The following is a 15937-nucleotide window of genomic DNA, read 5'->3' as shown; positions in this document are numbered from 1 at the left end:
GTCAAGTCAGCAAAACATATTTAAATATCTTAAAGACCTTAACCATAGTTTGGTTTTGACAACACGGAGTATGGAGTATTTGGTATAAATGTCAATGAAAGTTGTGTTCTTTCTGGAAGTGGAGTCCGTTCGGAAAGTTATGCTTTCGGAAGAAAATGTCAATGAAAGTTGTGTTCTTTCTGGAAGTGGAGTCCGTTCGGAAAGTTATGCTTTCGGAAGACTTAATTTAATGAGAGTGAGGCTGGATTAAAAAAAAAAGTATTTTTTAGGAACCAACCCAGTGACAAGATTTAAATTAACCATCTAAGAGTGAAGTTGAGTTGAATTTGATGGGCGGCGCTCAGTACAGGTAAACAAGTCAACAACGCAAATATGAACTTCTTTTCCGGTTTTGGATTTTATCATTAAATAATACCCAGTGCCAGACTGCCAGTAGACAGAAATGGGTCCGATTTAGTTTAAAAAAAATTATATATAAATGACCATTACAATGCCTTGTTCAATCGTTATTGATCTAAGATGGATTACCTAGCTATAACATCTTGCACTTTTAACTAAAATCATAACTACCATTAGACAAAGCGCACGTGCAGTTTCTTTTGTTGCCAATACGATCACCATAGGAGATATTATATGTGTACTTATCAAAAATTAAAATCATCAAAGGACATTGCCAGTCGGAAGTGACAACATTAGTGTAATGCGACTGTTCAAGGGTCTCAATTTAAAGTTCACTATACACGGATTTGTCCTAGGTCGACGATTAGAGATCGCTATACAAGTCACTGTTTACTTGTACTCGTCACTAAATTCCTCTTTTATCATTCTCATCCAGGAGCTTTTGTGCATTCCCAATTTAGCATATATTTTGTTCAATATGCTCTCAAATATGTTAGCAAATATAAAAGCTATTGTGCAAAAGTCGATATTTCCTCAACTTGGGACGGGAAATAAAACATGGAGACTGATGAAGTATTAATACATGATATCACGTTCACATACAACATCGGTTGTTTACCTTTCCAGCCCTCTGAAAATCGATGTCGTTGAGATGCTTGTTTTACATACATATTCTCGTCTCGGCGCTGACGAGACCCTAGTGACCCTCCCATGTTCCACAGTTGACATGAGATTCAGCTATATGCACATTTGCGTAAATGTTGCAGATTTTGATAGTATATAATATTGTACATAGATATGTACGTGGGCACAACTAGGGATACTATTTTTAAATGTGTGTATATATATATATATATATATATATATATATATAATGATTACAGTTTTATTCTAATGTTGTAATGTATAACTTACTTGTATATATTGAAAGGGTCGTGTAAGTATATATAAAAGAAGGTAAAGTATTACTGTATACAGTGTACATACCATCTTGTTACAATGGTTACTACATACAATTGTACATATTATCTTGTTATCTTGATTACTATATACACTGTACATACCACCTTATTACCAAGGTTACTATATCAATAAAATACATATCACCTTATTACCCTGGCAACCATATACACATTGTACATATCACATCATTACCATGGTTACTATATATACAATGTACATATCACCTCATTACCATGGGTACTATATATACATTGTACATATCACCTCATTACCATGGGTACTATATATACATTGTACATATCACCTCATTACCATGGTTACTACACAAACATTGTACGTACCACCTCATTACCATGGCAACCATATACACATTGTACATATCACATCATTACCATGGTTACTATATATACAATGTACATATCACCTCATTACCATGGGTACTATATATACATTGTACATATCACCTCATTACCATGGGTACTATATATACATTGTACATATCACCTCATTACCATGGTTACTATATATACATTGTACATACCACGTCATTACCATGGTTACTATATATACATTGTACATATCACCTTATTACCATGGTTACTATATATACATTGTACATATCACCTCATTACCATGGTTACTATATATATATTGTACATATCACCTCATTACCATCGTTACTATATATATATTGTACATATCACCTCATTACCATGGTTATTATACATACATTGTACATATCACCTCATTACCATGGTTACTATATATACATTGTACATATCACCTCATTATCATGGTTACCATATATTAGTATACAATGTACGTATCACCTCATTACCATGGTTACTATATATACATTGTACATATCACCTAATTACCATGGTTACTATATATACATTGTACATATCACCTCATTACCATGGTTACTATATATACAATGTACATACTACCTTATTACTATGATGTCACTTTATACAGTTTATATATAACACCGGGTAAACGTAATGGTATTTCATTCATACCATTGTGTAACTCTGAAGTTACTATATAATACAGTAGTGTTACTGAGATGTTACTGTATACTATAATAATTTAATTTTGTATGAAACACGCATTTTCATTGGCTGAAATAATTTTGTTATACCTCCATAACAAAATTTTTGACGTTGCAAAATGTAACGTCATTTTTGATTGGCTGATGACGTTGCGTAATAATTTATCACAGAAAAGAGTTCGCCAAAGAAAGTGAAATATCTTGGTGTGTATAAGACGAAATTAAATTATAAGAATTAACATTAATTATTTTTTTCTGTTATACAGTCATAACATAAAAAAAACTGGAGTGTACTCTCTTCATAAACCGCTTCGCGGTTTATTTAGAGTACACTCCAGTTTTTTTCTGTTATGACTGTATAACAGAAAAAAAAATTGATGTTAATCCTTAAATAATGTTACTATTTACAGTGTATATCTGTGTTAATGTGATGTTACTACATAATACAATGGTGTTACTATTTACATACAGTGTATATCTGTGTTACTGTGATGTTACTATATAATACATATATAATATATGTGTTACTGCGATGTTACTATATAATACAATGATGTACATGTAACGTGGGCGGGTCTACCGGTCTGATAGACTTCAACTCCTTTCAATAATGTGTTCAAGGGTATTCAAAAGGTCCTGGTTAACGGACCACAACTCTTGGTACCAGAATTCAACTCCTGGTTAGCGGAGTTAATCTTCTGCCTCTGGTAGTCAAGGCTCTTACCGATTCTTATATTATTGCACCACTCAGTGACAGTTACAACAAAGGCCAGAATAAACAGTTCACTAAAGTATTTATTAACATACAGATGATTATATGCTGACTGTAAACACCACAGACCAACGTGAATGATAGTAATAAATTGATACAATGAATTATCGTTCACCCAATGAATAGTCTCCCAAACTCACTTCTATAGATATGTCACCTTACTCAGATTAAATATATTTCAGTATAAACTTGAATTCACTTATGTAACACATTCAATAATACCGCTTTACACTTGTAAAAGCACTAAGTCACTACGATAGTAAATGTAAACAGACGTGCGTAAAATTGACCTAGATAATGTAAATGACGTAAATCAGGGGAATCCCTGTTAAATATAGTTCTACCTTACATGACAGACGATAGGAATTGTTCCCTAGGAAAAATAGAGAGTGAGTCACGCTCGAACCTGGTTAGCGGTTCTGAACCTTAAATAAACCTACCGATCTCTCTGGCTGCTGAGACGTGACTGATGTTTTTAGTCTAGAAGTCCCGAAATCGGGATAGTGTCCCGCGAATAAATTCACGTGTCGGGACAATTATTTGATTGGTTAATCATATAAATGACGACTTCCGGCCGCAGACATGCGCACAAGCAACGCACCGGAGAACAGCATGTTGACAACAATCTACATCGAGATAAATTACAGAAAACTATGAACTGTGCCGATAAATGGCGAATTATAAAGGTAACATAGGTATGGATAGATAGCATATGATCTAATAGATAAGGGAATAACGCAGATTCCCGCTGACAATTATTCTTCAAAGTAGAATGATGATAATTTCCCTCTCGTACAACACTCGGCATGTTCACCACAAGCAGACAACTTTCTTCAAATACTCTCTGATTCCATACGATATGTTAAACGCCAACAACGATCTTTCTCACACACATACCTAGCAATTTTGTGAACCGGGGAACGTTACAATACCCCCAACGCACTTAAATGTCCGCCCCGGACATAACACTTTATAATTTAAATACAATGCGGTAATTATAACCTCCATTTGAACAAACATAAATCATACAGTTTAAATAACAAAGCTTTTAGCTGAACTATAGATAACTAATATTAACTTTGACTAGTAATAACATCTTCACTTCTATAATGATACAGGTATAAGTACCTGAATACTTATCATCACTTGATCATAGCGCACAATTATAAATATATACATGTAACAAGTGTACTAACACATTATTTCTACATAAGTATTGAATAAGTTGAATGTACCAGTTATTTACATAAATGTTTACATATGTACACTACGATAAGTACCTGAATACTTATCATCACTTGATCATAGCGCACAATTATAAATATATACATGTAACAAGTGTACTAACACATTATTTCTACATAAGTATTGAATAAGTTGAATATACAAGTTATTTACATAAATATTTACATATGTACACTACTGGTAGCACAGGCTCTTAACACTCAACTTTCATCCACCCCAATCTCTTACATTCCACTACATACTGTAGATACATGCATCTAATCAATAACAACTATATATATACAATTCCTACTTCAACCCTAAAATTCTCAATATTTCCTGATCCTCGTCTCTCTCTTTCTCACTAAATACACACGTCCTAGTCTTTCAACACATATACATACCTACACTCATACCTCACTCTGTCTGGGTGGAACACTCTCTCGTTCTCTTACACTCAGGATCCCGCGTCCAGTAGTCTATAAGCCGGTATGTTGTCCCATCAGGTAGGGTGGCAACTTCCTCTCTTCTCACACTGAGGTATCCCAACGGGACGAAATGTCTTCTCAGCTGTCCCTTCCTCCTGGCGGCCATACGGGTTCTCCTCATTAGTTGGGCTGTGTTCCCCTGTAAAATGGTGCTAGGCGCTCCCAGGAAGAAGAAACGCGGATCCTCTGCTAAATTATCCAGAGTCTCCGTTGGAATGCCCTCCGTTCTCGTGATGGTCTCTGTGATTCCTCCCGTACTTGCAGCTGTTGTCTCGGTTATCCTCGGCTGTAATGGTGACTTACTCCTCTCGCAGGTTGCTTCCGACAAGGGTGGCGGGGTCATCTCCTTTGATAGGCTGGCTGATTCCGGCATGGTGGGTAATCCAGATGGCAGGGATGTCTCCTCCACACTTGCCTTCTTGTCTGGGGTCTCCTTTCTTGCACTGTCCTGATCCACACTGTTGTAATGGGTCCACCCCATGGCCTCTGCGAGGGTCTCATGTAGCTCCACCTCCTCACCAAGGGTAACCTGTGGAGATCCCTCCCACTCTGACATCAGGGGTGAAATTTGCGGGGAGTTACTTTGTTGTAGAAGGCGCTGTTGGGGTGGGGTGTGCTCAGTCTTCACGGGTGGTGGAAATTGCACCGTTGACTTTAAAATAGGTCGGGGACTAGGTCTATTCTGTCTCTCCCGCTGATGGATCCTCATGTGGTCCCTCATGCGATGGCGCCGCGCCTGAGTGGTAGTATAACTGCACTCGGTACATCTGATTCTGGGACCATGATCATTTCTACGATGGTGGTTTAGTTTCTGCTGGGTATGAAATCTTCTCCCACACTCCTCGCACTGGTACAGGACATTTTCGCAGGCGTACTCATGTTGATTGTACCGGAACATTATGTCTCTGCAACATATATGAAATTCATCTTTACCTAACCGTACTCTTTGGTTATCATGCACTATGGTCCTAATGGTGTTTACGGTCTCAATACTCTGTCTGATCCTGACACAAACCATCTTTTCGTTTCCCCCCGGTAGGGTTTTAATCTTCTAATGTTTACAACTCTGGTTTTGGCTTGAGGTCCCTTTCTTATGCAGTACACCACGTTCGATAACTTCTTCGTTATAGTATAAGGTCCCTCCCATGGTCTGGCTAGTTTTCTGGTTCCCCCATACTGTTTGTTTTCATACACCCATACTACATCTCCCTCTACATATGTCTTATCTGAGGACTTGAGGTCGTAATATTGTTTTTGTCTGTCACTCGTCACCCTCATCTTGTCTCGCGCATGGTCGTGAACCTTCCACATGCGGTTCAACATATCTTCAACATATGCCGTAGTAGTTGGTTGCTGGTCGGTACTATCATGTGGTGGTCTCCCATACAACAAATCGACAGGGAGCTCTACCTCTCGTCCTAACATCATCATGGCTGGACTTTCCCCAGTACTTTCCTGTACAGACGATCGATATGCATACATCACTAATGGAAGTAGTTCTTCCCAATCCTTTTGACCCCTACTGATAACTTTACTCAACATGTCTTCTATAGTTCTGTTTAGACGTTCGACTAGGCCATCCCCCTGGGGGTGGTAAGGTGTGGTTCTGGTCTTCTCCATTCCGAGCTTTTGACATAGTTCCCTAAACAGATTGGATTCAAACTGTCGGCCTTGGTCTGAGTGTATTTGACGTGGGACTCCAAATCTGGATATAAACTCCTTTACCAATACATTTGCCACGGTCGAGGCCTCTTGGTTTGGTAACGGGTATGCTTCCGCCCAACGGGTGAAGTAGTCAGTCACAACTAATACGTAGCGATTTCCTTTTGGAGATTCCGGGAAGTTGACCATGATATCTAAGGCTATTCTCTCCATTGGTGCCCCTACCCTGTACTGGTTCATTTTTCCACGGCTGCTCCTTCTGGGTTGTTTACGAGCTTGACATTCTGTACAACTATCAATATACCGCCGTATCATCTGAGTTATGCCAGCCCAGTAAAATCGGTCCCTAACACGGGCAAGTGTCTTGGTTAGGCCTAGGTGTCCTGCTCCAACTCCCTTGTGGAGACTCTGCATCACCTCTCGAATCCATACTTTAGGTACTATAGCCTGCCAAACTTCCTCTCCTGTGCCTTCTGTTACCCAAATTCTATACAGTATTCCTTCCCTTAACTCTATCCGGTTCCATTGAGACCAATAACACTTGACTTCTCTTGCCATTGAGGATACTTCCTGCCATGTTGGACGTTTTCCACTCCTTTTCCACTCCCACATGTGCTTAAGAGCTGGGTCAGTTTTCTGTCTTTCCACCCACTCTTGTGCGGTATGACCTTGAAACCAATCCACGGGTTGGACCACGCTCATTTTCCTTATGTTGATTCCCCCTTCCTCATATGGTTTCGCATCTTTGTCTTCTTCCCCCATATTTGATTCATCCTCAGGTAACTTCTTACAGAATCTACAGTTCCCACAGGTTCTCCGTGACAACCCATCAGCATTAGCGTGTACCCTCCCAGGTCTGTGTTGGATTTGATAGTTATAGGTGTCTAACACTTCCAGCCACCTAGCTAATTGTCCTTCTGGGTTCTTGAACCTCCTTATCCAATTTAGTGCCCCATGGTCAGTACGTACCAGGAACTCTGCCCCATACAGGTAGTGATGGAAGTGTTTGACCGAGTCAACCACCGCTAACAGCTCTCTCCTGGTCACGCAATATTGCCTTTCTGTTCTCGACAAGGTACGGCTGAAATAACATATAGGATGTTCACCATCTTCCTGTATCTGCGATAACACTCCTCCAATACCAAATCCACTAGCATCTGTGTCTAACACGTACGACTTCTCCGCATTTGGGTATACAAGAACAGGGGAGGTAACAAGTGCCCTCTTTAGTTGTGTAAATGCGTGGTGACATTCCTCCGTCCATTCAAATTTGACCTCTTTCTCGGTAAGCCTATTCAATGGCTTGGCTATAGAAGCAAATCCCTTGATAAATTTTCGGTAATAGCTGACGGTTCCCAGGAAGCTACGTACTTCCTTGACACATTTTGGTTTTGGCCAGGTATCAACCATTTCAGTCTTTGCAGGATCTGGTGAGATTCCTTCCTCCTTGACCATGTGACCTAGAAACTTTACTTCCTTTTGAAACAAATTACATTTCCTAGGTGAAATTTTCAAGCCAGCTTGTTCAATCTTTTCCAGTATCGTATCAAGTCGCTCCAAATGTTGTTCGAAGGTGTCTGCAAATATTATGATGTCATCAACATATATCAAACATGAGTGCCATTGTTCCTTCCGAAGTATACACTCCATTAGACGTTCAAACGTGGCTGCCGCATTACAGAGTCCAAATGGCATGGATTGAAATTCGTACAACCCGCTGGTAGTTACGAACGCAGTCTTTTCCCGATCTAAAGGATCAACTTCCACCTGCCAATAGCCACTCTGTAAGTCTAGTACAGAGAACCAACTGGAACCTCTAAGTGTGTCTAACGAATCGTCTATCCGTGGTAAGGGATAGGAGTCCTTTACGGTTACTTCATTTAACTTCCGATAATCGACGCAGAACCGCCACGAGTCATCTGCCTTTTTGACCAATACGATTCCACTAGCCCATGGTGACTTTGATGGTGTGATCACGCCGGCTTTCAACATCCTCTGTATCTCTTCTTCAGCATCTGCTCTCTTGGCTAGAGGTATTCTTCTTGGAGCTTGTTTGATAGGTGGAGCATCCCCTGTCTTTATCTTGTGCTTTACTATTCCTGTCTTGCCTAAGTCATCTTTATTCTTCGCAAACACCTTACTGTGGCTCTTCAGTAGTCTAGCAACACCTTTCAGTTGCTCCTCATTCAGGGTTGACTTACAGCCTCTCATCACTGGTTCTACGTGAGCAGGAATATCATTGGTATCATGTTCATCTTCCCCCCTTTGCTGCTTTATATTCCTTATTTTATCCTCTGGTAATGACGTCTCCCCATCATTAAAGATCTCTACCTGTTCTGGTCGAATGGTTTCACACCTGGCTGTCATTGCCCTTTTAGGTATAACTTGGGATTCATTGGTCATGTTCATCACCCGTACCGGGATAATGGTTTTCGAAGTATCAAAGATACATCTACCTACTAATATTCCTTTGCCTATCAAAAATCTACTACCATTCTCTATTATTGCGTCCTTCTCGATTGGGAAATCCCCAACTATCTCTGCAGGAACTATAGCCTCAGCTGCAGCTGGTATCACCACTTTCTCTGCCATTCTTATTCGAAATACTGTGTTGGACCTCTGGCTCTCCAGGTGACAGGGTACCTCCCGTCCTTTAAAGATGACGGCTCCTTTGCCAATCTTTATCTCGCTATTCTGCTTCTTCAGGAAGTCATACCCCAATACTACTGGTACCTCTATGTCCGCCACTATCATTTTACATGGCAGTAGGTCGCCTTCAATCCTCAGTGGAAAAGTTGCCATCCCCATAGGAGTTACAAGCTCTCCATCTGCCATTCTTAATTTTCCGCAGTCTTTTTCCAATACTGGCCTTATGGTCTCTGGCAGACTCCTATATACTCGACTATGTAGCACAGATATTGTGGCCCCTGTGTCTATAAGACAGTCAACTGATTTCTTATAAAGTTTTGCCCATACAAACAACCCATCTTGACTAGTCCCTTTTCCAGTTATTTCAAATATATTGTTGGGTCCCCTGACGCCCTCATTCCCCTCGGCTGAGACATGACCCTCTGACTCAGCCACTACTGGTTTAAAGGAAAGGTCTTTGTCTCTCTGTTTCTGTCATTTGATTGTTCTTGACCTTGGTAGTTTTGACCTTGACCTTGGTAAGTCTGACTTTGGCTGTAACCTTGACCTTGACTATGGTAACCTTGACCTTGACTGTATCCTCGACCTTGACTATGGTAGCCTTGGTCTTGACTGTATCCTTGACCTCGTGTTCTGAAGTCTTCTCCCTGATTAAAAGTACTTCTACAATCCCTAGCAAAATGTCCCTTTCTCTGGCAGTTAAAACAGGTTTTGTTCCCTCTACAGTCTACTGCTCTGTGTCCCGGCTTCTTGCACAGGTAGCAGGTCTTGTCGCCTTGGTTTTGGGTATTCTTCTGCTGCTTGCCTCCACTCTGGCCTTTCTTCTCTATAACTTCTACCCTTCTCAGTAGGTTTTCCATCTGTTCTCCATTCTCTCTTGGTGAAGTTGGTCTCTGTGTTACCTCAGGAAGGGTTTCCTCGTCCTCCACCATGGTACATTGTCTGAGATTCACCTTTTCCACTCGCCCTTTATTACGTCCCATCTTGAAAGCCTCATATTTAAGTGCCAGGTTCAGCGCTTCATCAATGTTCTCTCCACTGCCTTGACATATGGCCCATTCCATCTCTTGATCATTCAATGCATTACGAAAGTATTTATACCCTAAATTATCCCTGATCTCGGCTGGTGCAGTCGGGTATCCTAATCTGACTAACCGCTTGATATCTTGTGCTAAGGTTACCAATGGTTCTTTGATTTTTCGTATCCTCGCCTCAACCTGTGCTCTGTACATCTCACTCTGGTTCTTGGGCTCAAACTTGGCTGTGAGTACTGGTACGAGCAGGTCAAAATCAGTTAAGTGTTCTTCCTTTAGGTCCCCTAATATACTACGAGCGGGTCCTGTCATACATGAAGCGAGCCTCAATGCCTTCGCATCAGTTGACCACCTGTTGATCTTTGACACCAGGTTGAAATGTGCCAGGTATTCTGTCCAACTGGTCTTACCGTCATAGATATCTGGTTTGGCAAATGTTGGCTTAGCCTCTGCTGTCCTGCCTGTGTTATGTCCTCTATATCTTACAGGATTTTGCAATTGTGGGTCATCTCCTCGAGGAGCCATACTCACTTCCCTTCCAGGTTCCTCAGTTTGATAATCCCAATCGGTTTCTGATTCCTGATAGTGGTACCTCATGTTTCCCATCTGCCTATTACCTGACTGGTTAACCTGTGCATAACTATCAAACTCTGGTCTCGAGCTGTATCCATGACATTGATTATCATTCTGATCTGCCTGGTTTGAGTAATTCCTCCTCTCATGGTTTACTACAGGTTCCCCTAGACAGTGTTCCTTACTATTAGATGCCTGACTCGCCTCATGGTTCCTGAGGTTCTCTCCCTCTTGGTTTTCTGGTCGCTCTGCCTGCTGGTTTACTGGAGGTCTTAGATTTTGTGTGTTGTCAACCTCTGGCACCTTTGTAAGTAACTGTAGGTACATGTTCTCAAATTTGTCTTGCCTGTTTGTCATGGTCTCTAATTTCTCTAATAATAAGGACATGGCATCGTTTTGATTCTCGATTACCTTAGCAAAGGTCTCTTCTGTTATCATAACTTTCTCACCCACTGGGCCTGGTCTACCCTCGTCCTCGGAGTCTGATTGACTTTCTATACACTGAATGTCTGGTATACTCTCCTCTGATTCATTCCTATATCTTACAGGTTTTCTCCTAACCCTTTTATCTTCTCTAACTTCACTAACTTCCCCCTCACTATTTCCCATATTATCTAAATTTGCTAAGTTATCTTTTGGTTTCTGTCCTAAATCATCCCTACTGTCTCTATTTTTCCTACGGTCTACCTCAGCCTTCCTCTTTTTAGAACTCTTAGTCATTTTTACTCAATTTTTTTTTAAATAAACTGAAAATATTCTGGCAAAACTATCACTGAGTGGATTTACAAAAATCTAACTGGTTTTCTCCTGGATCTGCCACCGCTGCCACCAATTGTAACGTGGTCGGGTCTACCGGTCTGATAGACTTCAACTCCTTTCAATAATGTGTTCAAGGGTATTCAAAAGGTCCTGGTTAACGGACCACAACTCTTGGTACCAGAATTCAACTCCTGGTTAGCGGAGTTAATCTTCTGCCTCTGGTAGTCAAGGCTCTTACCGATTCTTATATTATTGCACCACTCAGTGACAGTTACAACAAAGGCCAGAATAAACAGTTCAATAAAGTATTTATTAACATACAGATGATTATATGCTGACTGTAAACACCACAGACCAACGTGAATGATAGTAATAAATTGATACAATGAATTATCGTTCACCCAATGAATAGTCTCCCAAACTCACTTCTATAGATATGTCACCTTACTCAGATTAAATATATTTCAGTATAAACTTGAATTCACTTATGTAACACATTCAATAATACCGCTTTACACTTGTAAAAGCACTAAGTCACTACGATAGTAAATGTAAACAGACGTGCGTAAAATTGACCTAGATAATGTAAATGACGTAAATCAGGGGAATCCCTGTTAAATATAGTTCTACCTTACATGACAGACGATAGGAATTGTTCCCTAGGAAAAATAGAGAGTGAGTCACGCTCGAACCTGGTTAGCGGTTCTGAACCTTAAATAAACCTACCGATCTCTCTGGCTGCTGAGACGTGACTGATGTTTTTAGTCTAGAAGTCCCGAAATCGGGATAGTGTCCCGCGAATAAATTCACGTGTCGGGACAATTATTTGATTGGTTAATCATATAAATGACGACTTCCGGCCGCAGACATGCGCACAAGCAACGCACCGGAGAACAGCATGTTGACAACAATCTACATCGAGATAAATTACAGAAAACTATGAACTGTGCCGATAAATGGCGAATTATAAAGGTAACATAGGTATGGATAGATAGCATATGATCTAATAGATAAGGGAATAACGCAGATTCCCGCTGACAATTATTCTTCAAAGTAGAATGATGATAATTTCCCTCTCGTACAACACTCGGCATGTTCACCACAAGCAGACAACTTTCTTCAAATACTCTCTGATTCCATACGATATGTTAAACGCCAACAACGATCTTTCTCACACACATACCTAGCAATTTTGTGAACCGGGGAACGTTACATACATATTTACATACAGTATACCCCTGTGTTACTGTGATGTTACTATATAATACAGTAGTGTTACTATTTACATACAGTAGTGTTACTGTGATGTTACTACATAATACAGTAGTGTTACTGTGATGTTACTATATAATACAGTAGTGTTACTATTTACATACAGTATACCCCTGTGTTACTGTGATGTTACTATATAATACAGTAGTGTACCTATTTACATACAGTGTATATCTGTGTTACTGTGATGTTACTATATAATACATATATAATATATGTGTTACTGTGATGTTACTATATAATACAATGATGTTACTATTTACATACAGTGTGCCCCCGTGTTAATCTGACGTTAATATATAATACATATATAATATATGTGTTACTGTGATGTTAATCTATATTTTCAGATCACCATGTTACCAGCCTAGATCAGCCAAATGTCCGCGCCATGCCGGGTTCGACTCTCATGCCACCATTTAACGTACGTTTTTCCACTGAGCTGTCTCAATATAGAGTTTATAGTCGTAATAAATGACACCATTTTACAGACAAACATCAAGCTGCGCGCAATAACGTAACATGATATGTTCGGCGTGCAAAGATGTATAAATCATAACGGTTATATAAAAGTCCATACGGTGACAGCTCAATAACTATATATTTGTGTGCATTTTAATCAGGTTTTAAGCCTGTGCACTGACGCCGTTCTCATGGTAATACAGTTATCATGACATCCGGATGGTCACGCGAGGTTTGGTGTTTGAAATCTGACAAATTCTACGTCTGCCAGGTATATGACTAGCCAAGTTAATGCATGCTAAATACAGATTGATATATATTCTGAAAAACTGTTTCGATTTGATTTTTAAAAGAATTGTATCTCTGTTTAAAACATATCAATATATCTTTATTTTTTGTGATAGGCACCGGCGTTCTAACCACACCATTCCACTACAGTTGGTGGGCAGTTCAAATTGTCCGTCCGTGATCCGTCGTCCATCCGTACTCACTCAACATCCTTGTGGGGTGCATTTACCGATTCATTGCGTCAAAATATCTTCGTCGCCTATAGGAGACGAATTTTAAAGTTGTTTTTTTTACCCATCAATCAACATTAAATCTCACTGCGCATGTGCTTATTTAGCGACGGAATGAACGGAAATAAAAACAGATTTTAAAATTCTGATCGACTTGTGCCGTGCACCCCAAAGTTGACAGACGAAACACTGCACCCCACTAGTCGACCTTGGCCGTTCGTCGGTCCGGCCGTCCGTCCGTAAACGATCTTTCTTGGTGTTATTTCTGGAGCATTACTTGGATGATATTTCTCAAACCTGATAGTTTTATGTAGGTTTTCCAAAGTCTCTAGGTCAACATTGAGTCTGATCAGGAAAACAAAATGGCCGACATGTATTTCTCAAACTTTGATTTGCAGGTTCCCTCGGTCCTTAGTATTAGGAAAAGTTTGTTGTTGCTATTTAACAGAGAGTTTTCCATGGATCTTTCTGAGATTCACGTGCATAAGTTCTCTTGTCTTCAAAAGGTTAAGAGGAAAGGAGGAAATATGTAAAAAGTAGAGAAAAGGTCAGTCTTACATAGAACAAATAAAGATTATCCAATGGTTGGCGCCGATTCCAATTCCTCTGTTATCTCTTTGTTTGAACAACTTGCCAACACGATTCTACTATTACAAATGACAGTCCACCATACGGTTGTGTCAGGGTACTGAATATTGACAAAGTGTCATGTATCGTTATAGGACAGTAAATATATGTATACATTGTAATATCAATAAATTGATTGGAAATATTTTTGAATCCTGGATCGTGGCTATAATCGTTTTTTCCGGAATAATAAATTGGAATTGGAATTGATGTAGTCTAATTAACTCAAATGATTACATGAGAATTTCATAAAACTTGACAATTTATTGGTTGGATTAAATAGAGGAAGCGAATGCTATTTGTATATCAATAGTTTCCGAGCAACAATGTTTGTGGATGATTTGGTTGACACGAGGACATGACAAATTAACTTCAAGGGAACAGATGTTAGTATGTTATTTATACCACACATATTAAATGTATTGAAAACCATGGCTATAATATTTATGGTACAACACAGTTTCCAGCGAACTCCGTTCAATATGTCAAGGGGGACAACACTTGCTGTACATGTATATAACCAAATACTGAATTCTCAAGCTTCTCTCGAAATGTTTGGTTACAGTCGCCATGTTTTCATAGAAAAATGACATTTAATACACCAGAGACTATACAATTGTATATATCAACTGTAAAGCCAAAACAAACAAACAAACAAAAAATACTTGTTCAGTTTTAGCTGTTTATGCCATGAACCTTAAAATGTGTTTCAGTTTCTAGATTACTACTCCAATAATATTAGAGGTTTACATGTACACGACAGGAAACTTTTGACAGGCTGTCATGTAACCTCTAATCACCACCGCACATAAAACCTGTTGCTGTGACCCACCTAATTAAAGTCGTTTAAAAGTTATCTTTACTCACATTTCATATGATCTGACTTACTTTATTCTATTTATCTATCATAAATACACAACGTGTGTCCATATCTATATTAAAGATCAGTGATGATTAGCCTCTTTTGTCGTTTAAGCGTAGGTCCCATTTGTATATACCGCCATACTTGTTTTGATTGTGACCTCTCGAGGTTATTTACGGTTTATCCAAATCTGGAGTTGAAATAGACGAAACAAACGAAACGCTGTGAAAATATTACGTTACGCTATCCGTTTCATTTGTATTCCGTATTTTATAATAACCGGAACAGCAACACAGTAGGTTGCAAGTGAATTATTGTGGATATAATTATATTTAAGAGGTGTCCATCAACAGTTTGTGCATAAATGGATTGATACTTCATCAACAAGTAAGCGTACACATATTTGTTAACATGAATTATCGTTTTAGATGGTTTATGACACTTTTTTGTCGCGCCCCAGAATGAGGGCGCTGGCAGCTACAAGAAAAACACGCTGATGGGATATGAGGTCGCAATATCCACCAATGTAATCAGGTGGAATAAGACCTCATATACGTATAGGAGTACTAGATTACCAGAAAAAAATGTTTATTTTCAGTACAACGCCACTTCGGAGACA

At 39.4% G+C, this 15937-nt stretch overlaps 2 protein-coding genes across 2 annotated transcripts in view; one reads left to right on the top strand and one right to left on the bottom strand.

Annotated features, from left to right (window-relative positions):
* The window catches only part of LOC117326028, a 43422-nt gene that overhangs the window by 18966 nt on the left and 8519 nt on the right, over positions 1-15937 (top strand). The window contains exon 2 of the mRNA XM_033882612.1: positions 13200-13273. The gene's annotated coding sequence lies outside the window, so the exon portion shown is untranslated. The remainder of the gene's footprint in view (positions 1-13199; positions 13274-15937) is intronic.
* Positions 3230-5981, bottom strand: LOC117326029. The gene is made up of 2 exons (XM_033882613.1): positions 4469-5981; positions 3230-4316 (listed from the first exon to the last, which is right to left on the bottom strand). Exon 1 carries the CDS (start codon positions 5916-5918, stop codon positions 4830-4832), a length of 1089 nt encoding a protein of 362 aa, XP_033738504.1. The 5' UTR covers positions 5919-5981; the 3' UTR covers positions 3230-4316; positions 4469-4829.

The sequence above is a fragment of the Pecten maximus genome, chromosome 4 (assembly GCF_902652985.1).
Source record: "Pecten maximus chromosome 4, xPecMax1.1, whole genome shotgun sequence".
Lineage (NCBI taxonomy): Eukaryota > Metazoa > Mollusca > Bivalvia > Pectinida > Pectinidae > Pecten > Pecten maximus.
The sequence above is the reverse complement of the archived record's forward strand: the minus strand, read 5'-3'. Positions and strand labels throughout refer to the sequence as shown.

Bases quoted from the DNA above. Each gene is read 5' to 3' on its own strand.
- LOC117326029 (XM_033882613.1), bottom strand. From the start codon at position 5,918: ATGGTTTGTGTCAGGATCAGACAGAGTATTGAGACCGTAAACACCATT.